This window comes from Drosophila busckii, chromosome X, assembly GCF_011750605.1.
Source record: "Drosophila busckii strain San Diego stock center, stock number 13000-0081.31 chromosome X, ASM1175060v1, whole genome shotgun sequence".
Taxonomy (NCBI): domain Eukaryota; kingdom Metazoa; phylum Arthropoda; class Insecta; order Diptera; family Drosophilidae; genus Drosophila; species Drosophila busckii.
Window position 1 is genome coordinate 6,475,020 of NC_046608.1, and position 22,388 is coordinate 6,497,407.

At 41.9% G+C, this 22,388-nt stretch overlaps 6 protein-coding genes across 8 annotated transcripts; 3 read left to right on the plus strand and 3 right to left on the minus strand.

The window, feature by feature from the left end:
* Positions 1-4,049: 4,049 nt before the first annotated feature.
* LOC108605912 (rgr) lies at positions 4,050-7,008 on the plus strand. Its single transcript, XM_017995727.1, has 2 exons — positions 4,050-4,427; positions 4,593-7,008. The coding sequence occupies exons 1-2, from the start codon at positions 4,077-4,079 to the stop codon at positions 6,945-6,947; spliced, it is 2,706 nt and encodes a 901-aa protein (XP_017851216.1). The 5' UTR covers positions 4,050-4,076; the 3' UTR covers positions 6,948-7,008.
* A 317-nt stretch (positions 7,009-7,325) lies between these two features.
* On the minus strand, positions 7,326-10,572 carry LOC108605626 (protein suppressor of forked). 2 transcript variants are annotated; one of them, XM_017995409.1, is made up of 9 exons: positions 10,338-10,572; positions 9,960-10,282; positions 9,610-9,885; positions 9,243-9,546; positions 8,749-8,940; positions 8,281-8,694; positions 8,108-8,215; positions 7,729-8,041; positions 7,326-7,669 (listed from the first exon to the last, which is right to left on the minus strand). In XM_017995409.1, exons 1-9 carry the CDS (start codon positions 10,371-10,373, stop codon positions 7,422-7,424), a joined length of 2,214 nt encoding a protein of 737 aa, XP_017850898.1. In that variant the 5' UTR covers positions 10,374-10,572; the 3' UTR covers positions 7,326-7,421. The 2 variants fall into 2 exon arrangements, with proteins under 2 accessions (XP_017850898.1, XP_017850899.1); XM_017995410.1 differs by having other exon boundaries at positions 9,147-9,546.
* A 3,536-nt stretch (positions 10,573-14,108) lies between these two features.
* LOC108606765 (probable WRKY transcription factor protein 1) lies at positions 14,109-16,462 on the plus strand. The gene is given in 2 exon segments (XM_033294381.1): positions 14,109-14,446; positions 15,439-16,462. Coding segments are annotated over 2 exon segments (1,362 nt in total).
* Positions 16,463-16,739: 277 nt separating this feature from the next.
* Positions 16,740-20,085, plus strand: LOC108606762 (anaphase-promoting complex subunit cdh1). Of its 2 annotated transcripts, none has more exons than XM_017997174.2 (3): positions 16,740-17,381; positions 17,862-18,064; positions 19,956-20,085. In XM_017997174.2, the coding sequence occupies exons 1-3, from the start codon at positions 16,757-16,759 to the stop codon at positions 20,004-20,006; spliced, it is 879 nt and encodes a 292-aa protein (XP_017852663.1). In that variant the 5' UTR covers positions 16,740-16,756; the 3' UTR covers positions 20,007-20,085. The 2 variants fall into 2 exon arrangements, with proteins under 2 accessions (XP_017852663.1, XP_017852662.1); XM_017997173.2 differs by lacking the exon at positions 19,956-20,085 and adding an exon at positions 18,768-18,956.
* Positions 20,086-20,112: 27 nt separating this feature from the next.
* LOC108606763 lies at positions 20,113-20,597 on the minus strand. The gene is made up of 2 exons (XM_017997175.1): positions 20,350-20,597; positions 20,113-20,291 (listed from the first exon to the last, which is right to left on the minus strand). Exons 1-2 carry the CDS (start codon positions 20,569-20,571, stop codon positions 20,184-20,186), a joined length of 330 nt encoding a protein of 109 aa, XP_017852664.1. The 5' UTR covers positions 20,572-20,597; the 3' UTR covers positions 20,113-20,183.
* A 164-nt stretch (positions 20,598-20,761) lies between these two features.
* Positions 20,762-22,327, minus strand: LOC108606761 (FHA domain-containing protein DDL). The gene is made up of 2 exons (XM_017997172.2): positions 21,555-22,327; positions 20,762-21,497 (listed from the first exon to the last, which is right to left on the minus strand). Exons 1-2 carry the CDS (start codon positions 22,220-22,222, stop codon positions 20,777-20,779), a joined length of 1,389 nt encoding a protein of 462 aa, XP_017852661.1. The 5' UTR covers positions 22,223-22,327; the 3' UTR covers positions 20,762-20,776.
* Positions 22,328-22,388: the final 61 nt, after the last annotated feature.

Consider the following 22,388-nt stretch of genomic DNA (forward strand, 5'->3'; position numbering starts at 1 on the left):
TTGCTTTAGCTACTCATGCTGTTTGGCATTTCAATTGTTAAGTGCGTAAATCAAAAAAGAAGCTGAGCGTGGCTAAGTTTGATTTACAATTGTCAACATACATCGATATGAAATGCAAAGCAAAAAAAGTATTAAACGGCAATGCCAACAAAATATCAACCAAATATATATACACATATATATATATATGTATATATGACATACACATGACTGTGGCTTTTTGTATTTTAATTGCTATTGTCTGCCATTTTTATGAAAGTTTGCAGCTTGTTGTTGTTGCTGTTGCTGTTGCTGTTGCGTTCTTGTTGCAAAAAAGAGAAGAGAGCAACAAAAAAAAATTGTAGACTAACGGGCATGCGTGTGCAGTGAAAAATTGTGGCATATTTATATTTACAATTGCTGCTGCAGGATATATTGCAGTCGTTGCTGTTTGCGGCAGGCTTGACTATTTGTATTTCTTTAGTTATCTGATTTTTTGTCTCTGTTCTTTTGTTTTCTCGTATTGTATTGGCTTAAACGCTCGGCAAATAAACATTTAAGATTTATGTATGTATGTCTTTTTTATGAAACATTCAATACCAACTATTCATGCGTACACACATACATATGCATATAGTGTTATTGTCGGATATTGTCGGAGTATATATGTTTACTGCCAGTGTCGGTGTCGGTGTCGGTGTTGCTGCCGTTGCTGCTGTCAGATGCTAACAAATATTTAAGTGCTTTATATTCAATTTTAATTTCTAGGTATGAACTTTATAAACTTTATACAAATAATATAGGCATGGATCTAATTTTCATTTAATTTTGTATATGCAATCAATAATTAATTAAATTTAACGCACTATTTCATAACATAAATTTTAAAAACTTTAATAAATGGTTATAATATTTATTCAAATTGATTGCATGTATATAAATGTTCAATATTCGGTCGCCCCCATGCCTTGCACATTTAAATAAAACAAAAAAAAGGAAGCCAAAAGACAGGCGTGGCCATTTGCCAGCAATTCCTTTGCTGCATTTCGTCCTTTGCAAAATGGTTATCTCTTAGCTTTTTTGGCCATGTCACTTACAATCAAACCGCTCGTCAATCACAATACACTTTGCTATTGAGGGTAAGCTAAGAGTGGGTATAAGACAAGCAGTGTTTTGCATTTTAAATTATATTCAATATATAATCATAGCTTGACTAGAGTTCGCGCTATTTTGGCTTTGCTTACTATTTTAAGCTAGACTTGTCCTTAAACTTAATTAGCTGCTAAAGTGTATATCGAAGTGGTCTGCCGCTTGTTGTAACCAGGCACTCTCATCAATTAGGAAAGGACTAATTACACGGTTGCTGTTAAGTTGGGCTAGGATTGGACATTGATTGCTCAAAATTCGAGAGTGCTGAGTGCAAACTTTTTGCAGCGATGTGTGATGCCACTTTGACACGCAGGATATTCACAGGATGTAGCAGAAAAACCGCAGGGCATAAAAAATAGCTTGCATATATACAGGACTAACTAACAAGCTTAAAGCTTGCGAGCCAAAGGGTTTAAATTAGAAATAAACAAAATGTTTCAAATATAAAAAATATAAGGATATAATTTTCAGCTGCTGCCGCTGCCGCTGCTGCTACTTTTGGTGATTCATTCTCAGTAACGAAATTCATGCGGTTTCACTTCGTAAACAGTATGTGTATATTTCATAAATATTTTTACAATTTTTCTCCTTGCCATGTTGTGTTCGTTTGTTGCGCTTGCAGTCTTTTGTTTGCATTGCAATTTTCCGTTTTATTTTATTTTCAGTTGCTGATGGGACACATGAAGCCAGAGAAAAAACGGGCGAGCCAGAGAGAGAATGAGTTGCTGCAACAGCACAAGGCAGAACGGATGGCGTGGCTCAATGGCGCATAGGAGAGAAGCCAACTGGACATGAAAGTTGGATTTAGCAAAGGATCAACTTTTTTCTGTGAATATGGCGGAAAGTCACACACATACTATGCCTGCGTGTGTGTGTGACTGTTTGCCACACATGTGCGTTTGTTTATTTACACACACGCACACACACACACACACACAAAAGTTGACACTGACAGCGCGAAAGTTGCAGCCAAAGCTCCCACGGGTCGTGTTTATCTTGCGCTTGAACTGCATATTCGCTTCAACTTTGTTTTTAACTACACTGCAAGCAGTGCAGCACTTCAATCGTATTATACAAATAAATTAATGCATATATATTTGTCTATATAAACAGTCAGCAAAGCTCGCAAAAATTATTTGAAATCATTTACAACAATTTAACTCGAATTTTGTTTGCAGTGCATAGTTGGGTACACTAAACACTCGAGCTTTATAAATTTACCAACAGATTGGTCGCCCCTGGCATTCTAACAGCTAACCTCAATTACACGTCACAGTTTTACATGCATTGACTGCAAATAAATAAATACTGTTTGCGTATGCTCATAATAAAATAACAAAGCGCATGCAAACTTCGTTATCTACCATTGTCATTGTTGTTGGGCCTGCTGCAGTTTTCCACACACACACACACACACACACACACACACACAAGCACATGTTGGCCTCAAACCATTGTATTATGTGCCCCCGTTTCCACATTGCTCTACGCTTTGTTTTCATCTTGATGCAATTTGTCTCGGGTTGTGGGTCTGCTGCCTCTAGGCCCCAACAGCAGACAAATAACCTGACGGGGGCCATGGCAAAATTACAAAAGTCCCAACGGTGTCAAGTTGTGTGTATTAATAAGCGTTTTATCATAATGCGCAGATTTATCATTGAAAATGTAAATAAAATGCATTTCTCGGTAGAGTAGATGGTCGCTAAACAAATTAATGGCATATATATTGTATAATTATAGTAAGTCGACATATGTCAAAATTATATATATTACTGTACTGATACAGGTAAAATCTTGTAGTAACAATTGCGTTTCTACGAACTACAACAGCAGCATGATTTGCTCAATTTTCTTAAGTTCAAGTGGGCAACTTGCACAGCTCGATGCACAAGAGTTGCGATCGCCACTTGGAAATATATATACATACATATGTATGTATGTTATATATACAGGTGCTATAGCAAGTGCACTTACCTGTTTTTCATGCAGCACCATTAAAATACACATTAAAATGTTTGTATGTCTGATTTGAAATTTATGTTCTTATACGTATACACTGTAAGTGTATTCACATGTACATATGTATGTGTGTAATTTAAACTCAGGGCAGAACATTTGTCTACAATCAGCTGTTATCTGCAATCTCTAATTCGGCATCAGACAGAGTTGCTCAAGAGTTGAGCTCAGCTCGCTCTCGCGCTTTCTCTCTCTCTTGCTTTGACCTGGCGGCCGCTGTTGATGGCCAGTGACATTTAGAGAGACAGCAAAAGCAGCAGCTGTGAACTAAAAGAAGTGCAATAGAAAAAGAAAAATCATTTGCATTGCTGAGAAGAACTTGTTTTAACAATAGCAGTGTATGAGTGTAAATCGCTGGCAAATGCAGAAACAAAACGCAAAAGAATAAAATACATAAAGTGGTTACAATTGTTGGAAGTGGCCTCTCAGCTGTTGTCATGATTACGTTGAGTTTATTCTGTTTTTATTGTTACCTTTACCTGTTGCCGCGTCATGCACGCAGCCGTAGCAGAGGGAAAAGCAGCACAAAGCAAAGCAGGCAACAAGACAACAAGCCAAAACGAAGCGAAACCAAATATTTTAAGATTATTTGCTGTTGTTGTTGTTGCTCAAAGCGTGGCTCGAGTGTACTTTTAACTGAGTAACCTGCTCAGTGTGCGCGTCTATCTGTGTGTGTGTGTGTGTTTGTGAGATGGCCCGCAACGAGTTTATTGGCCCAAACCTCTGCTGTGTCTCTTGTCATTTTCACAACGTCACAAGCAAAGAAGCTGCGCAGTCGCACTTTGTTGCGAGCCCCCACGTCGCGCGTCTAAGTAACCAACTGTGACAAATTGTTTGTGTTTGCAAGCTGCTTAAAAAGCGACAGTAAATTAAGCTAAGCAGCACCGTTTTGGCCAAGTCGGTGGGTCAGTAGTTAACAGCCTCAAGCAGCAATGTCAGCAGCACTTGCCGAAGTTCGTCAGAAATGCGGCTCAGTTTATACCTGGAATTGTGCCGGCGAACTCTATGGCGTCGAGTGTGAATTGTGCGAGGAGCGACCGCTCTGTGCGCTAAATGAGTTTGCGGAGCATATGGAGCTCTGGCACTCGGACTGGCAGCAGGCACCCGAGGATGAGCTCATGCAGGAGGTGCTCGCGGAGGAGAGCAGCGCTGGCGAGGTCAATGAACTCAAGCAACAAGTGGTTCAACAGCTGAACGCAATAGACGTCGCCAACAACGAAGCGCAAGAGACTCAACAGTTGCAAACTCTTTGCCTCAACGAGCAGATTCAATTTAGCACAGACGTAAGTAAAGCCATAGAAGTTGCACCTGCCTTAGAAAAAAATTAGTATAAATGAATTCATTTTCTGCTAAGAAAGATAAAGCTTGAGATACGTTGAATTGCTTTGAATTTTTATAACTTTGTTTGCTAGTTCGCAAAACAATTGGTTAATAATTTGAATTTTTAGACTGCGCTGCCCACTGTCGAGAACCAAAAGCTAAGCTCACAGCACATAGAGCAGCTGATTGAACTGTATAAGGCGGAGCCACGCCTCTGGAATCAGTCGCATGCGGAGTTTCGTGATGTGAGCCTGGGTCGCGAGTCCTGGACGCGCATTACCGACTCCTGGAGCGCACACTGTGGTCGCACCTTCACCGTAACGGACGTGCGCATACGCATCTCAACGCTCTGCCAGCGTTTCCTGAAGCAGCGCGAGCGAATGCAGGCCGACGGTGACTTAGCGGACGGCAGCGGCAAATTCGCGCACTATGAACAGCTGAGTTTTCTCTGCGAGCAGCAGACGCTGCTGAATCGGCAGCAGCACTGCACACGAGAGAATCGCAAGCTGCTGGAGATCTATGAGCATTATCCCATGCTCTGGCACAATGCACACAAGCGACTGCGCTGCGCCGAAACGCTGCGCAAACGACACGAGGCGCAGCGTGGACTGCAACTGGCGCTGCGCATGTGCGGCATCCAACTCTCTGGCATTGCCATGCAGCGGCGCTTGCAGTCGCTGCGCAAGCGCTACAGACTGGAGAAGATTCGTTACTTGCAGAGCGTAGTCGAGGGCAAGCAGGCGGAGTTTGTTTCAAGCTTCGAGCACTATGCGCAGATGGAGTTTTTGCACAAGCACATCGATCCCTATGTGTGTGCGGTGTGTGGACAAATCTTTGAGAATCTGGCAAGCCATCAGACGCATGTGCAGGGCAGCTGCGCAGTGGAGCGGCAGCAGCAGCCGTCAACGCAAGCGGCAGCAACAGTGGGTGAAATAATGAGCCAGCTAGAGCAGACAGATATGCTAACGTCGCAGTCGTCGCCAGCAGAGATGCCGACGCCAACGCCAATGGAGCTGCCGCCGCAGGCTCCTTTAGAGCAGCCGCCACAGCACATAGATGAGCTGCATAGCTTAGCAGAGGCAGCAGCAGAGCTGCAAGCGCTGACGTCAGCTGATGAAAACAGTGCAGCGCAGTCGCAGCCGCTGCGCAATAAGTTGCGCGTGCGCTTGAGCGTAGCGCAGACGCAGAAGCTTATTGAACTATATCAGGCGCAAGCGAATCTGTGGGATCCCAATCACTTGGACTACGCATCACGCAAGCAGCGACGTCAGTCCTGGCTGAGAATCACGCAGGAGCTGAATGAGTTCTCGTGCGGCAAGCAGCGCTACAACTGGCACATGCTGCATCGCAAGCTCACCGACTATCTCAAGTACTATAGGCGCGAGCGTGAGCGTCAGTCGCTGGACAGCAACTGGACTTTCTATGGCGCCTTCAGCTTTCTGGACGATGTGCTGCCAGTCAGTCATGTGCTGCAGAAGTCGCTGCAGCAGCGCGACAGCAACTTGAAAATAATACAAGTGTATCAGAGCTATGAGCAGCTCTGGTGCACTACACATGCGGATTATACCAAGCGCAAGCAGCGTCAGCGGCAACTGGAATCGCTCTGCACGCGTCTGCAAGAGGAATGCAATCTGCAGCTGACCGTGGAGCGTCTCAAGAATCGTCTCATTGAGTTCCGCTGCCAGTACCGGCAGTGCAAGCAGTCGCGGCAGGCGGCCTTGAAACGCGGCGAGAGCTGGCAGCCCAACTACGAGTATTATGCGAATCTGAAGTTTCTGGAGCTGCATGTGTCGCCCTTTGACTGCACTAGTTGTGACGCCAGCTTTAAGCGACGCACCGATTGCTTGGCCCATCAACGCAACGTGCATGAATCGCAGCAGCAGCAGCAGCAGCAGCAGCTTGTGCCACGCAAGAGTCGCAGCCAACGCAGCAGTAGCAGCAGCAGCAACGCTGCCAATGCCTTGGAACACATTTGTCATATTTGCGGCATGAAATTCTCGATGCGCACCAGTCTGGTGGCACATCTGCGTCGGCATCTTGGCCAGCGCACGCACGCCTGCAACGAATGCCCCAAGAAGTTCTTCAACTCGACGGCCCTGCGTGTGCATCAACGCAGCCACACCAAGGAGCTGCCCTATGTGTGCGAGCATTGCGCACGCGGCTTTGTCAATGCCAGCAAGCTGAATCAGCATGTTAAGCGCCATACCGAGCAGCGTGATTATCCTTGCAATCGCTGCGACAAGGCTTTCTATACAGCCCACGAGCGGGATCGTCATATACGCGCTCATCTCAACATACGCGACAAGGTCTGTCCCTATTGCTCGCGCGCCTTTGTTGTGGGCAGCGCCTACTATGCCCATCTCAATCTACATCGCGGCGAGAAGCGCTACAGCTGCGCCAACTGTGGTCAGCGCTTTGCCCAATACGCTGGTCTCTATAAGCATCGCAAGCGATGCAATCCCAGCGAACTGCCAGAGAAATGAATCCTCTCGTTACCGTCATCTAGTGCAATATGTTGTATTTAAATTTCCCTAACTCTTATCTAGATTCATTAACTAACACTCGTGTTTAATAAATAAATATATCATTTGCTAAACTTATATCCATGTGTGTCCTTTGTGTAACTTGCTCTTTCACTTGGAGTTGAGCAATAACAAATTCCAAGTCGTTGAAGTACTAGCATTTAAGCTCGAAAGTGTCGAATATCAATATATAGCCAAGGATATGACTAATTTATGCGCAATTTTGGCTTTCATACTTTTAATCAAATGACTTAGGCAACAAACCTGCTGATCATATCCAAGTTTGTTGCCTAAGTCATTTAATTAAACAAAAGCTGTCTACTCTACAATCTGCGTACATATATAGTGTTTATTTATAAATGATTTTTTCGCTTAAACTATTTTGTGTTACAAAAACTCTGAAAAAAAATGAGGAAGCCAACAGAGGAAGAGATTTCAGTTGGACTTGGCAAAACGTTTCAGTTGTCGTAATCGATATATGTCGTGCGTGGGCGGTGTGGCGGTCTGCATCTCCTCATCGCTATCATCGCCACCAGGCAGCAGGCGACGCCTTCTAGGTGGCAATGCTGTCACACTATGCTGTATGCCCGTATACGTGCTGGTGTCCACAATCCAATGCACCGATTTGGCCAGATCGAAGATTTTGGGCGTAAGCTCATGGTCGCCATTGGGTTGCGGCGCAGCTATAAAGTATGTAAGGAATAAACAATTGACAACAAAATGAATATAAGCATTAACTCACTTTCTGGCAGGTTGAGACGCATGAAAATATCAAACAGCAGCTCCACGCTGACAAAAGGACCGCGGAAACTATTCGGTGGTGGCAAGGCAGAACAGACTGCCGCCAAAGCTGGCGGCTGTGGAAAAACACCGCCAGCCAGCGGATGTGCGCCTGGATGGGCACATGAGCGAGGCTTATAGGGAATCATCTGCGTAAAATCTGGACGAGGTAGCGGCTGTGTAGCCTCACCATCTGCCTCCGCATCGCCATTGCTTTGACAGTTCACGCCAGTAGCATTAATCGCTGTTGTTTTATTCAATATAATACCCACGTTCTGCAAGATTCGTAAATTGTAACTAACCATTGGAACATACGATAAAATTATATGTTTAATACACACCTCAGCATAGCCAATTGATTTAAGTTCTGTACTGGTGCAAGGATATAGATCCAAAAACTTGTACCGATCCACAAGCTGTGCCGTCTCCTTGCCCTCATACTCTTTTAGCTGCAAGAGCACAAGACAGAAATTCAAAATAAAAACATTATTTTAGATAAAGCCAACAAACTTACATTCTCAAACACTGAACTACGTCTGCGTTCCACCTTTAGTATGCTGGACAAATCGCCAATATTGGATTCAAACTCTAGGAAGCGATTCCATACTTCGACACTCTTATGCGGCGACAGGCCACCAGAGCTGAGGACACGCTCGAACAGCACACGCGTGTTGTTATCCTCATTCAAATGGGAGAGATAATCTATATAGCACATGACATATTCGGGACTGCCGCCGAAACGCTTCAGGCCCAGCTCAAAGATGCGAAATGCAATCTCCTTATCCTTGGAGCAGTAGTACTCCATAAGCGCGGCTGCCACAAATATATGATAGCGTGAACGCACATCTTCTCGTGCCTTTTTGAAAATGCTTCTAGCCGACTTGATGCCCTCGGCACGACGCGCAAACTTCATATACTGCACATACACCTGCAAAAGAATTTATATTAGTATGGAATATGGAAAAAGTTATTTGGTGCTTACCAGTGTGGGATCAATATCGGGCAGCGTCAGCAGCTTGTTGTACATGGAGTGCACCTTTTCATACTTCATGCGTCCCTCTTCAAAGTCCGCATATGCAAAGTAAAGCAACGCATTGCGATTGAGCACACCATTAATGGATCGTTCCAATATGTTGGCGCATTCATCTGCAAATATTTTAGCAGCTTGCACATCCTGCGATACAAAAATATTTTTTCAAATTATATATATATATATAATTGTTAAAATAAAAACAATAAAGGTTAGCTAGTTTACAAATTAGTTAAGTAAAACGCGTGCGGCCTTAAGCCAAGGGCAATGTAGCAAATGTTGGCTTAAGCGGCGAGCGACTACATGTGCCACATTACCCAAGGGGCGACACTTGCAACAGCAACAACAACAAGAGAACAAAATTTGGTTTTGGGAAATTTTTTGCGCTCTATTTGCAAATATGTGAGTTCGTTTTTCTTTGGCCATAAATAAATATGTCTACGCACGCCTTTCTCGGTAAGCACGCGTGCGCTTGTGTCCAGAAATTGAGAGGCCTGATGCCAGACCGCCGGATGATGTGTCAGCACCAACAGACATTGCTCTGTGGCAAACATAACACGACGTGTAACCAATGCAGCATCCTCTGTCCTCAATGGATTTGATTTCTCATATGTTATGAAACGTTTCCATAATTCCACTTGCTTGGTTTCCTCTTTGGTCAGCGTGGGCGGCACTGCAGGCAAATTGCGATTAAGACCTTTGGTATGATACTCCAGCTCCTTGGCCACACGTCGCGCATTCATATAATCTCTGAAAACAAAGTTCAAAGACTTATTTAATAAGAATATAATTAAACTTTAGCTAAATACGCACTTGGAACGCTCCAGACTCATTTTCTCTGATATTATGGGATTAATTTGTTGCTCAAAGGCTATGTAGTCTTTCCATAACTGTTCTATGCCCACAATGGGCGTGACCACAGCCTTTTGATACACACGACGCACGGCGGTAATTTTTTGATTCTCTGCATAATTACCCACAGCTTCAACGCCGCGCAGAAAATAAATGTAGTCTTGCCAAATGCTGAACGAGTGTAAATCCATGCCAATCTTTTCCAGCGCAAAATCATAGGCCTGTGCCATTTTCTCCCTGTAACAAAACAAATAGATACATAAGTACATATAAACATAAATCACCAAAAGAAAACTGTAGTCTGCGCTTACTTGTGCGTGCTTAGGCCCGCCTTGGTTTCCTTCACATAGGTCAAATAGAGCTTCCATAGATCTATATTAAGTATTTTGACCAGGCAACGCTGGAAGAGCTTCTCCACACGCTCATAGCAGCGACTACGCATCTCCATCTCAATGTAGAGCTTCCAGTAGCGTGCCGTTGTGGGAAACACATTAACCAGCGACTCGTACAGACTGCGCACCTCATGTATGGGCCGTGTCTGCGCCTCGCGTAGCATCACCGACCAAGACTCGATGTCATATGGGCGTAGCTCGACGACCTGTTGGGCTCGCACCAAGCGTTCCATGCCCCATTCCTTAATATTATTGAATGTTAGTCATGTGCAGTCTGTATGCTTCCAATTTACTTACTATATCAATTTTAATAAGTTCCCGTGCCATTGTCATTGCGGTTGTTATTGTTTTCTGTCTCTTTCGCGTTGTTGTTGCCGGCGTGTGGGTGCTTGCGTTTGTTTTGTATGATGAGTTTGCAGTTGCGATAATTCAAAGTAATGTTCACTTTTATTTATTGAAAAACCATTTCAATGTATGACAGCCGGCTCACGTGAAATATGACAAAAATTAAAATGCCTACAAATAATATAAAATGCGGTTTGGAAGATTAACCGACTGAAGTTCAATGTTGAACTAGTTCTTATTGTATATCGTTTTCAGTATCACAGCATAAGCCATGTTAGTTTATTCATAAATTTATTACTTTATTAACTATGCACTAAATAATTACTCCATTATAACATATTATTTGTTAAACCAGAAGGCTACGTGGGATAATTTTAGTTCAACTGCGGAACTGAATGAACTGATCTAAGTGTCTAATGTTCATTTGAATCATACAGTGCCTTTGGTATGTTTAAGCGACGACGTATTATTTTTGCAATAATAAACTTTAGTGTTTAAAACCAAAAAGACTAATGTCCAAATAGTTGCATTAAAGCACACACGTATACCTTTATCCAACTACTTGTAGCCGCTCTTTTAGAACACTTACTCGATAGGTTTTTATTATTAGCTCGATTATTAGAACATGCTTATTACATCGATTGCTTGCTCCGCTTAGTGAATATCGTAGACTTTGTCAAAAAAACAAAACCAATCGAAACAATCAAGCGTGGCAATCAAACGAAACGAAACGCATTTAACAGCAGACACACATTTAAAGCATGATATTAATAAAAATAATAAATCGTCCTTATTGGCGGGAAACATTCAGGTGAAAGATGAACTCAACTCGTGATAAAAAAGCTAATTTTTCGGAAATTGAAAGTGACAGTTACTAGCTGCCAAAAATAAAAAATAAAAAGAAAAACAACGGAACGAGTGAAACACATATACTGTTATAAACCAGACACAAACACACACACACACACACACACACACACATACACAAACACATGTATACTTAGATACAACAGGCAGCAGGACCAGCTGTTGTTACTAAAAAAAGAGGTTAACGCTACAATAGCGGTTACATTAACGGTAAAATATTTGCTTGGTAAGCAATCAATACGGCTTATTTGCGCTTATTTGTTTTGCTATTGTGTTGCCCTCTGTGCCCTTACCACCGCTCCCCCTTCACCATGTACCTTGAGCCCTCGCTTTGCTTTAAACTTATTTAAATTAATTATTCAATGACAATCATTGAGCTTTGGGTGCCAAATGCTAAAACGCTGTTTGCCCCTTTCTTCTTTTACGCATTTGTTGTCAATGTTTGTTCAACTGTCTTGTAGTTGATGTTGTTGCTGTTTCCTGTCGTTGCGGTTTTAACAGTTTATTGACCGAACAAGTGAAAAATAAAAGTAGGTGCTATACTCTCAGTGCATGCATTTGTATGTATGTGTGTGATAAGGCATAATAAGTGTGTCACACAGACAGTGCAAGAGAGAACAACATAGAGCGGCTTTTGTATGTCAAAGTGGAGCAGAAACTTGCTGCTGATTCTGATTTATATACACACACAAAAATACACACACAAACATGTGTATGTACATTTGTGCAAATACATGCATATACATGGTGTATGTTGTGTTTGTTAGAAGAAAGGGAAAAGCTCACGTATAAATTTGTATGTATTAATGCAAGGCAAGCGACCACACATGCATATTTACACACATACACAGTCTCTCTCGCTCACACACACATACATGCGCATATTGCCTGCCAGTGTCATTTGACAAGCCAACACTTGTTCTTTGACTAGTTGCACTGACAGCATTAAGCTTTTGTTGTCTTTTCTACTTTTTTTCATTGTGCATACATATATTTCGTGTCTGCCAAACTGCTTGCCTACATTCAGGCGCAACACTTATGTACACACACACACACACACACATACCTATGCATGTTTGTTTGTATTGTATGTGTTTTTGTGTATATAGGTTGCAGAACTTTGCTAAGTTGGCGCACATTGACCGTTGTCTTATTGTTGAAGTCTTGGCAAGCAAATAAACACGACAATTATTTGAAATAAACGTACAGAGACATGCACATGCACACATACATATACATTAATGTGTGTTTGTCTGTGTATGCATTAAAGTCAAGTCAATTAAGGGCATTGTGTAGAATTAGCTCAAGCAATATCTCTCTCTCTCTATTTCTCTCTCTCTCTCTCTCTCTCTTTCTCGCACACACACGCACACACAACGCCAAGCCTTTTGCAACGCTCACAAATTATTTCAGTTTTTAATGGCTATGTGATACCACGAGCATTCATTAATTATTTACATTATTTGCGCACTAAGTGGCACAAGACGTCCAATTGGGGCCTCTTGCTGCTGATTGATTATAAAATTGCTCGCGATATTAACAGAAATAACAACAATAAAAAACATAACGTCAACGCCGCTAGCCAGCCCATAGATATTCTTTATCTATTACATTTATTCGTTTTTTTTTTTTTGTTTTTATTTTTTGTGTGTGCAATCAGTTTGGTGTGTGAGTGAGACAAGCCTTGCATGTCATCATATAATCGAGAAGGAAAAATGTAAATGAATCATTCAATAGATCTCTATGTGCATGAAGAGCGCACTGACAAGGTAATATACTGCTCCAAATACATTATTTACATGCCCCACATGGTGGCAATTGCACTGCTAAGTTGCTGTCAAGACAAGCTATACATACATATATTTTCTAAAAATAAAATAATAATGAGCAGTGCTTGTTATTATCTCGGAATTGTGTGCTCAAGTCTAAGCTTGAATGTCAAACAAGCCACAGTTGTTAGTAGCTTATCAAGCAGCGGAGCAGCGGAGCAGCGCAGCAGATGCTCGAGTCGAAGTCGAGGGCAATTGGCTAATTTCTTGTCATTGTCAGAGCTGTCATGTGCTAATAGCAGTTAAAACCAAAAAATGCAAATGCATTAGATGCTTCGTTTTATTTTTACATTATCTCAGCCAGCAGCCAGCAGTGTAGCAAAGTTTTAATGGATTTCGAATTTGCCATGACCTTAACACTAAATTGACATTTCCATTTGTGTGGCACATGTGTGTGTATATAATATATTTAATTTTAGCTTATTGCACATCAAGATTCTAATTGAATTGAGTGAGAATGTTTAAGCTTCGAGCCATGTACTTGTTGTGGCGAGCAAATTTCTTTTTGTTGCCGTGCCGCTGTTGACAATGTTTGTAGTTTTGTATTTGAATATTATTGTTAGCGTTATTGTTTGCTGGCGCGACAGCAACATGCAAATAGGCTTAGAAAAGAAAGCAGCCCAGGCAGATAAGTAGAGTGAGGCATGTAGCTGGCTGGGTGGGTGGGTAGGTGGGCTAAACAGATGTACCAGTTACAATAGTTAACGACATGAAAACGACTAATTTTACTATTGGTATCTAAAGCTGAGCGGGTGGGGTAGACTAGGGTAACTGCCACTTGTATTTTATTTATATTTTTTGCTGTCGAGACAAGAACACAAATCGCTGCCTGACGTGATAACAAACAACCGCAAATTGTTATAAACTGAATTTATGTATAACGTCATGTTGTTTGCCAATCAATGTATGGGGCAATGTTTTACAGGATTGAGTTATGTCAGGCTGATAGTTACATCAATGTCAACTCGCTTCGAGCGGTAGTTCGCTTCAGATCCTGCACATAAACGGTTCACTCGCTAGCGCCGCCATGTCCGAGTTGTCAATTGTGGGTGTGCCGTTGCGCGTGGGCGATAGATTTGAGCCACGTCTGAGCATGCGACGCATCTTTAATACGAAGAGTTTTCGCGCGCAGCGCTATAGACATGAGGTGGCCAATCATTATCGCGACTTTAAGTTGCAACAAGCGGCAGCAGCTGCGGGCAACCCACAATTTACGCAGCAGCGTTGCGGCCGCACTGTTGGGCGTGGGCGTCGTCCTTGGTCCCGTCGGCTACCCATGGCGACGACAGCGTCATTATCATCATTAGCCACATCATATGCACAATTCCGTTGTGTGCTGCCCACCCACGTGCATTACTTCCCAAGGTACATACACATATAGACTAGATATATAGAAGAACTACTAGTTAGATGCACCAGCAATCAGAGATATACAAGTGCTCAGTATAGTGAATGGTTCGATCGAACTGTAGCCTACTCAACACGCTAATTTAAATGGCGACTTGCTTTTGTGACTGATTAATGATAGGCCCGCCGCTGTATGGGTGTGTATGTACATATAGTACGTATGTGTGTGTGTAACAGTCACTGTCATTCGCTTTATAGGATGGGCACTTGTGTTTTTTGTTTCTGTTTGATATTTCCGACATATCTTTAACTTGAGTTTTCGCTGTGTGTGGCCTTTGCTTTCCTAATTCTATTTCTACTTATGACTGACGTCAGAGAGCGCCTGACAGTCGCTTGATAAGCACACCGTGTTGCGTCTCCGGTTTGCAAAGTGTCTGCATGTGTGTGTGCGTGTGTGTGAGTGTGAGTGTGAGTGTGAGCTGCTCCTATCGCAATTTGTGGTCACTATGGTGGACGCGCACGTGTCAGACCACAAGCTTGCAACTTATAACATTTATAATTGCTAAATATCCCATCCTACTTCAGTATCTGAGCGCAAGCATTACGCATTACTGAGTGTTCACTGTACCAGAGCCTCATTGTATTATGCATATGTGCGAGGTACCTAATCTACCCACCCAAACCCAACCCACCAACCCACCCACGTGACGCTGTTGCACAAAGTTATGAGCTTTGCGACTCTGAGTGCTCATTCCGATTGGGGCTTTAACCTTACTTGTTGACACAAAAATGTTGAACAATATAACGTAACGTTGGCTAAATAAATAGTTACGTTTTTAGCTGCAGGTCAAGTAGAAAAATATTTTGTTTGGATTATATTAGCCCCATGCGCATGGGGTACGCCTATATTATTTGTATAGCTTTGTTGTTCTTGTTATTATGATTAATATTGACTTATGGTACTTTTGCGGCTCGCTCTCCTACTGACTTTTGTTTGTGACCAATTACAGATTCGGCATTACGTATGCGCCCCGTGGCCGGCAAACAATTTGCACAGCAAAGCCACCGGATAGCACCTACAACGATACACTGCGTCGCATACGCAGCGCGCACAGCTGCGAGCAATTGAAGTTGCTCGTGCAACGTCAACTCACCTGACCAAGCGCTGCGTCGACCAAAAGAGTAACAATTAGCAACGCTGCTAGGACGGCAGCAGCAGCAACGTTAATAAGCGCAAGGACGCGCCACAAAAGTGAGCAACAACATGACGACCGTGACGACAGCACAAGTAGCAATTATGAACGCCGCTTGCTAAATATTAATACGTCAAAGCTGGAAAACCTACAACAGCGACGACGCATCGATCTATACACGTATGTGCAACTGGCCAGCGGCTACTACGAAAGCGGCTTGCAAGCTAACATCAAGTATTTGCAATCGATTGGACAGCGTAATGCAATAAACCGTCAGCAGAAACAGCAGCAGCAGCAGCAAAGACACAGACGTCGCCACTCATTGGATGCCTGGCAGCAGCAGCAGCAGCAGCAGCAGCAACACAGCGCTGAAGCCGAGAGTGCAATTAAATTGAATGCGCTTTTAAGAAGTTTGCATAAGCCGAACGAGGCAAGCAGCAGCAGCAGCAGCAGCAGCAAACAGGCAGCTGGCATACGCGTGCATATAACAAAGCCTCTAACTAGTGCTAGCATGTATGATTCTGCTCACAGCGATAACAGTAGCAACAGCAACAGCAACAGCAGCAACATTGCGGGCACAGCAACAATTGTCGATCAGCAGCAGCAGCGCAAGATTTTCGAAATCATCGACAACTTAAGCCAGTTGAGCTTATGCGATAGCAGCAGTGGCAATCAATTGCCGCTCATTACGTTTACGGATTATACGCAACAGGTGGCGCTGTATGGCGCCAATATTGAAATCGCCAGCAGTCGCCGTTTGCAAGCGCCCAACGTAGCACAAACCCCACATAAAAAAAAAAAAAAAAACAGCACAGACAACAACAACAACAAGTGCAATTAATTGCGAGAACAACAATAGTGTAGCAGCAGCAGCAGCAGCAAGCAAGCAAACAAACAACAACTAGAACAAAGCATAGCGCGCACGTCGGCGGAAATTGTTGTGCGCTTATTTGTATTTTGCTGATTTTTTTTTTATTGTTTTTGTTTTAGTTTTATTATATGCCCAGAGAGGCAGACAAACATCGAGCGAGCAGGCAGCGACAAGAACAAAAGGCAAGCAGCTTATAACGGCCAGAACAAAATATAAAACGGCTTTTAAGCCAAACTATTGCGTATTTGGCGTGGCGTTCGAACAATGGTTGCGGCTGCTGCCGACGTTCAAATTACAACAGCAACAACAAGGGGCGACAACAACGACGACATCGACGTAGCGGCAGTACAAGCAGCAGCAGCAACTACTACAGCAGCAGCAGCAGCAGCGAGGAGCACTGCGGTAGCGACAGTGTTGCCAACGTCGCCAGCAAGCGCAAATAGTAGCAACGACAACGGCAACGACGACGACAGCAACAGCATTGAGTTTGCAGCAACCGTCAGCAGTACACAAGCAGCTGCTTCTAATCTAAATTATAACAACAACAACAACAACAACAACAGCAACAGCAGCAGCAGTAATACTGATAAGTTTGTTCATAACACAGCAAGCAACAACAACTGCAACACCATGTCGGATGCAACAGTTGCTGCCACAGAGCGAGCCAAGTCACCAACAGATGCAACAACTGAAGCCAGCACAACTCCCAATACAACTGTGGCACTCACTAAAAGCGCCGTTAGTCAACGCAATGTGGACATACGCATAGAACGTACCAGCAACATGGAAGCAGCCACCCAGCAGCTATCCAAGAAGGTCCTTAAGCTCGATCTGGGCGCTAAAAATTTGGATGAATACTCACTCAAGTCGCCCAAGTCGCCGATTGCAGGTACGTGCAAAGTATTTTGTTAGTTCAATCGAATCTACTACACATAAGTTGTAAATTAATATCGTTAGCTGCTTGTTGTTCGCATAGTTCGCATTAATTTCAACCACATGTGGAAAATAATTGCTGCCGATCGCCTTAAAAAATACTAATACTTAATTTACATACACACGTATATATTATATATATATATATATACATTATGTTGATAATTTGTTGCTTATCGCCAGTTTGCTTTAGCGGCATGCGTGCCAAAAAGGGTATTCCAAAGCTTACGTAACGCAATTCTGAAATTTAAAACAAAATTTATGTATATCTATCTGTATTTATCACAATCAATAGGAATACAAGTGTGCCAAATAAATTAATAAATTAGTTAGCTTCATTGTTTTGGCAGCGTATCTTAAGTTCGTTTAGCTTAAGCTAGGCTCGTTTTGTAATTAAATTTTGAATTTTTTAATAATTTTATTTTCGTATTCGCAGCACGTTTGCCGCATCAAACATCATTGACGTCATCGGTGGACGTTGAGGATCGGAAAACATTACGAGAGGCCTTATACCAGGGTATATTTCATCGACATCGTCGCACCATATTTGCCGTTGGCAGTTTCTTACGTATGCTGCGTAGCCGTAATTCTCAATATAATACCATACGCAGCTCATCGGAGGGTGAGGACATAGATGAGGTTAGATAAGAATATGTGAATATTATATTATACACTCATACGCGAGCAAACAAACAAACCCACACACACAAGCAAGCTATGTCTATGTATGTCTGTATGTAAAAAGTAAAACTATTCATATATCACGTATACGCACACGTATACGTCTATGTAGTCAATAGGCCCAAGATTGCAACAACAACAAGAAAACAAAATTGATTAACAACGACAATCTGGCTAAATTGTATATTTAGCTTGGACTCAGAATGAACTCCAAGCATTATTCTTAGTTAGTTAATATATTTTGCATACGAATTGACTGAAAAAAAAAAAGAAACATTTTTGAGGCAAGCTTTCTCATATATATATTTTTTGTTTTTTTTTAAGCTAAAAATTAGCATACAGCCTAGTTATTAGTACTATGATCATTGCAATAGCATAGGTGTTTGTTATTATGTGTGTGTGTGTGTGTGTGTGTCATATATATCTGTATGTCTGTAGTGTGCTATTCCCTTACATTAGTACCAAAGAAAAAAATGCAACCATAAGACTAGCCACAATGTTGTGTTTAGCATTTAGTGAAGCGGATGTTAGAGCGAGATCATTCGAGTTCCATTTTAATCAAACTCTCATTCCAATTAGTTTTAAGCAAGCTGGTAGTGCAGTTATGTTTTCCCTCCACCAAATGAACATGGTTAGTCATTTGTCTTTTGTCTCTCACCAGTCAACGCAACTCAACTCAACTCACCTCAACTCAACAACTCACCTCACTCCAACTCTTCTAGCCTGTGCAGATAAAAACGGATCTGAATGACGCCTTATCTAAGCAAAGAAAAAAATTAATTAAAACAAATGAAATTCAAATAAACTTAAAGCCTTTTTCATATGTATGTATGTATGTAAGCTAACTAAATGTGAATCTAAGCTATTATATTATAAAGATTACTATTTTTATTTAACTTGTAGTATATTGTGTCTAGAATTGAGCTAAAAATTGTTTTGTACTATAAAAATATATACATATGTATGTTATATAGAACGCGTATTCTAATTTGTCTATAACAAAAAAATATGCAGCTTTGAGACCTTAAGCATCACCACACTGAAATGTTTTATATAAACCCTAAAGTTTAACATTTTGTAAGTACGTTGTTTTTTGTACAATATTGAGAGTAAAACCCTTTATAAAAGTACGTACGTTGATAATTAATTGAAGTCTAAGCGAATTATATTAAGAGCGTTACAAAACTATATATCAGCAAAACAAAAGAAAAGCATTTGCCGTTCGTTGTATGTATGTATATGGCTCTTTTTTATATATACTTACATACATACATATATAAATAAGTTACTTTTGTTATTTGTCGGTTTTCATTGTAAACGGGAACAAAACTTCTAAAGCAAAAATTATAAAATATATATATATACATTTATATGAACTTTTTTTTGTTAGTTCCATGCCTAGTTATAGTTATAATTGATTTGCAAAACTCACGCAGGCTACAAATATACAAAAAACAAAAAAAATAAAAAATTATAGATTATATATAAATTTTCATATTTTAGAGTATTTTTGTTAGTGCTAAAAACACACAAAAAACATAAATGTTTAACGATTTTGTACAGCGATTATACAGTTACAATATGCTACCGAAATATATATATATATACTATATATGTACCTACTAAATGTGTAATGGCTAAGAAGAAAAACCAAATTCATGACAAAAAACAAATAATTGTATCACTGTTATGTTCAGCTTAATGCATATTTCATAATTAAACTACATAAATGTTGATTATTATTAGCTTTTTTTGGTTTTGTTATATACATATATGTATATAGATTTTTCTTTTGAATAAAAATCAATCTGCATACTGTTTAACTAATATATACATTTTTGTTTTACAGTTTCTCAAGTCGCGTAAGATTTTAAAATTTCCACATATATTTGAACGCTGACTAGCGACTCATCAGCTCTTGGGCATATATAAAATTTATAAACAATAGTTATTAATATACAAACACTACAAAATATAATAAATGGCGTTTTTAGCAGAGATTCGCATCATAAGCTTTATTTCAAAATATAAATTTCTTCAAGAAGAATATGTTGCAATATGTACCGTTCGCTCTCTCTTAGCCAAAGGAGAAACGTGGTGGCGGCCAATTGGTATTGTTGGGTAATTTAAACATTGCTGGCCAACCCATGACAACTGGCTGCTGTTGACCCAAAGCTGTTACAAACTGTAAATTAAGAAATGTAGTAAATCCTACAGCTGCTAGATAAGCAGGAGCGTCTCACCTGATCTGGACTGCTGGCTACCACATAGGTGCCATCATTGACTGCCTTTTGTATGCTGGCGCGTATGTCTGCCGCCTGTTTTAGTTTCTCTGGTGTAACACGTACTTCGGCCGCTTGTGCATTCGGCAATTGATCCGGACGCATTAACCAGGTGGGCTGCACCACTTGACCCATGCTCAATGGCAAGAGCCAGAGTAATATAATCATAATGACACCACGCATGTTGTTGCAGCGCGTTTAACAAAAATTTGCTGAGCTAACTATTATTTATACCATAAAATACTTCCGCTTGTGTCAGCGGCTTTTAGTCTCTTGCCAGTTCGTGCTTTCTTAAATTATAAACATTCTTATGTGTTGGAGAGCAAAACGATTCGCATATATTGAACTTGAACTTATGTTAAATGCTTAAGCTAATCACTTTAACGCTTTAGGCATTGTCTTGTGGCTCTTGCTTAATATCCAATGGCTCTTCTTTGATAAAAACATCATCATCCTCTTGATCCTCTTTGCTATTCTCATGCAGCAGCACATATTCGCGTGAGCTGAAGCCAAACTTGATGACATCCTTCTCCATGAGCTCATAGTACTTGCGTCCATCCACTTTTTTATTATTCAGAAATGTTCCGTTGGCTGACTCTAGATCAATAAGATATAAGCGCACACGTTTGCCTTGACTGCCATCCTCGCGCTCGAATGGTACCAGTCGATACTGCAAAGCGGCATGTTGCTTGGAGCAACTGGGATGATCTACTGCCAGGTCGACTACCTTACGATCGCGTCCAACCAGAAAGCAGCTTTGCCTGTGTATGTGCAGTGTGGGAAGCGCTGTTTCGCCCTTGAATGGGTATAAACGCCAGCGACGTTTTGGTTTACGTGCCTCGGGTGGCTCAGAATATTTGACTACTACGCCGTTGACTTTGTTTGTGTCCTCGGTAAGTGCGCCACTCAAGCCGAAATTGGGTTTCTCCTTCTCCACGGGCTCATCCTCGGCTGACGGCTTATTTTTGTCATCGTTGGGTTTGCCCCACTCGAAGGACTCATCATCCTTTTGGCGATTATCGTTGCGACGCTGCTGTGGACGCCTAGATGTCCCACCGCCACCGCCACCTCTATACGAACGATCATGAGGACTACGGCTACGACTGCGACTGCAAGAGGTACACATTAAGACTGCAGGCATTATTTAAATTGCTTTAACTACTTACCGACGCGACTCAGGAGACCGACGTGCCTCGGGTGAACGACGCGAACGCTGTCGACGCTCATTACTGCGTGATCGTTGAGATCTACGCTCTTTGCTGCGCTCTCTATCTCGGCCACGGCGCATTTGATTGTCGCGATCTCGGTCACGATCCCGTTCCCGCTCACGTTCCTTTTCACGTTCTCTGTCCCTATCTCTGTCTCTTTCGCGTTCTCGCTCTCTTTCACGCTCGCGGCTTCGTGAGCGACTGTGGCTGCGTTTTCGCACCTTGTTTATGTTCCGACTGGAATTGTGTCGTTGCTCAGCGCTGTTTCGCTCCGGGCTGTCCCATTTGGAGCGCTGTTCTTGCACTTTGCTCTCCGGAGTTGCATACTCGCGTTGCTGCTGTTTCTCTCGCTTGGGTGACACAGTCTCTTGTATTGCTTTTGATTTTGAAGTGCGTTTGTTGTCTCTGGTTTCATTACTGCTACTGCTACTGCTGCTCTCGCTGCTACTGGATGACCTGGATGTAGAGCGTTTTGTTTTTGCTTGGCGTGTTCCCCGCTCACGCTGTGCGGCGTCAGCATGTTTGCCTGACTTTGACTTTACATTATTGGGTTTTGTGTCTTCATCGCTGCTGCGGTTTTGTGCCTCATGCTCACTTTCTCTGCTTGACTTGGTTAGCTTCACCATGTTGCAGGAAATAAATTAACCACAAATGTAATTAACAATTCCCGAAAATGCGATGCCTTTGAAACTATGCTAGGGATGGTAGCTAACCATTTTGCTGATGTATTTAAACAGCTGTTTACTATCGATAGAATGAGTCGATGTAAGCTTCAGGTTCAGTTATTAGCTT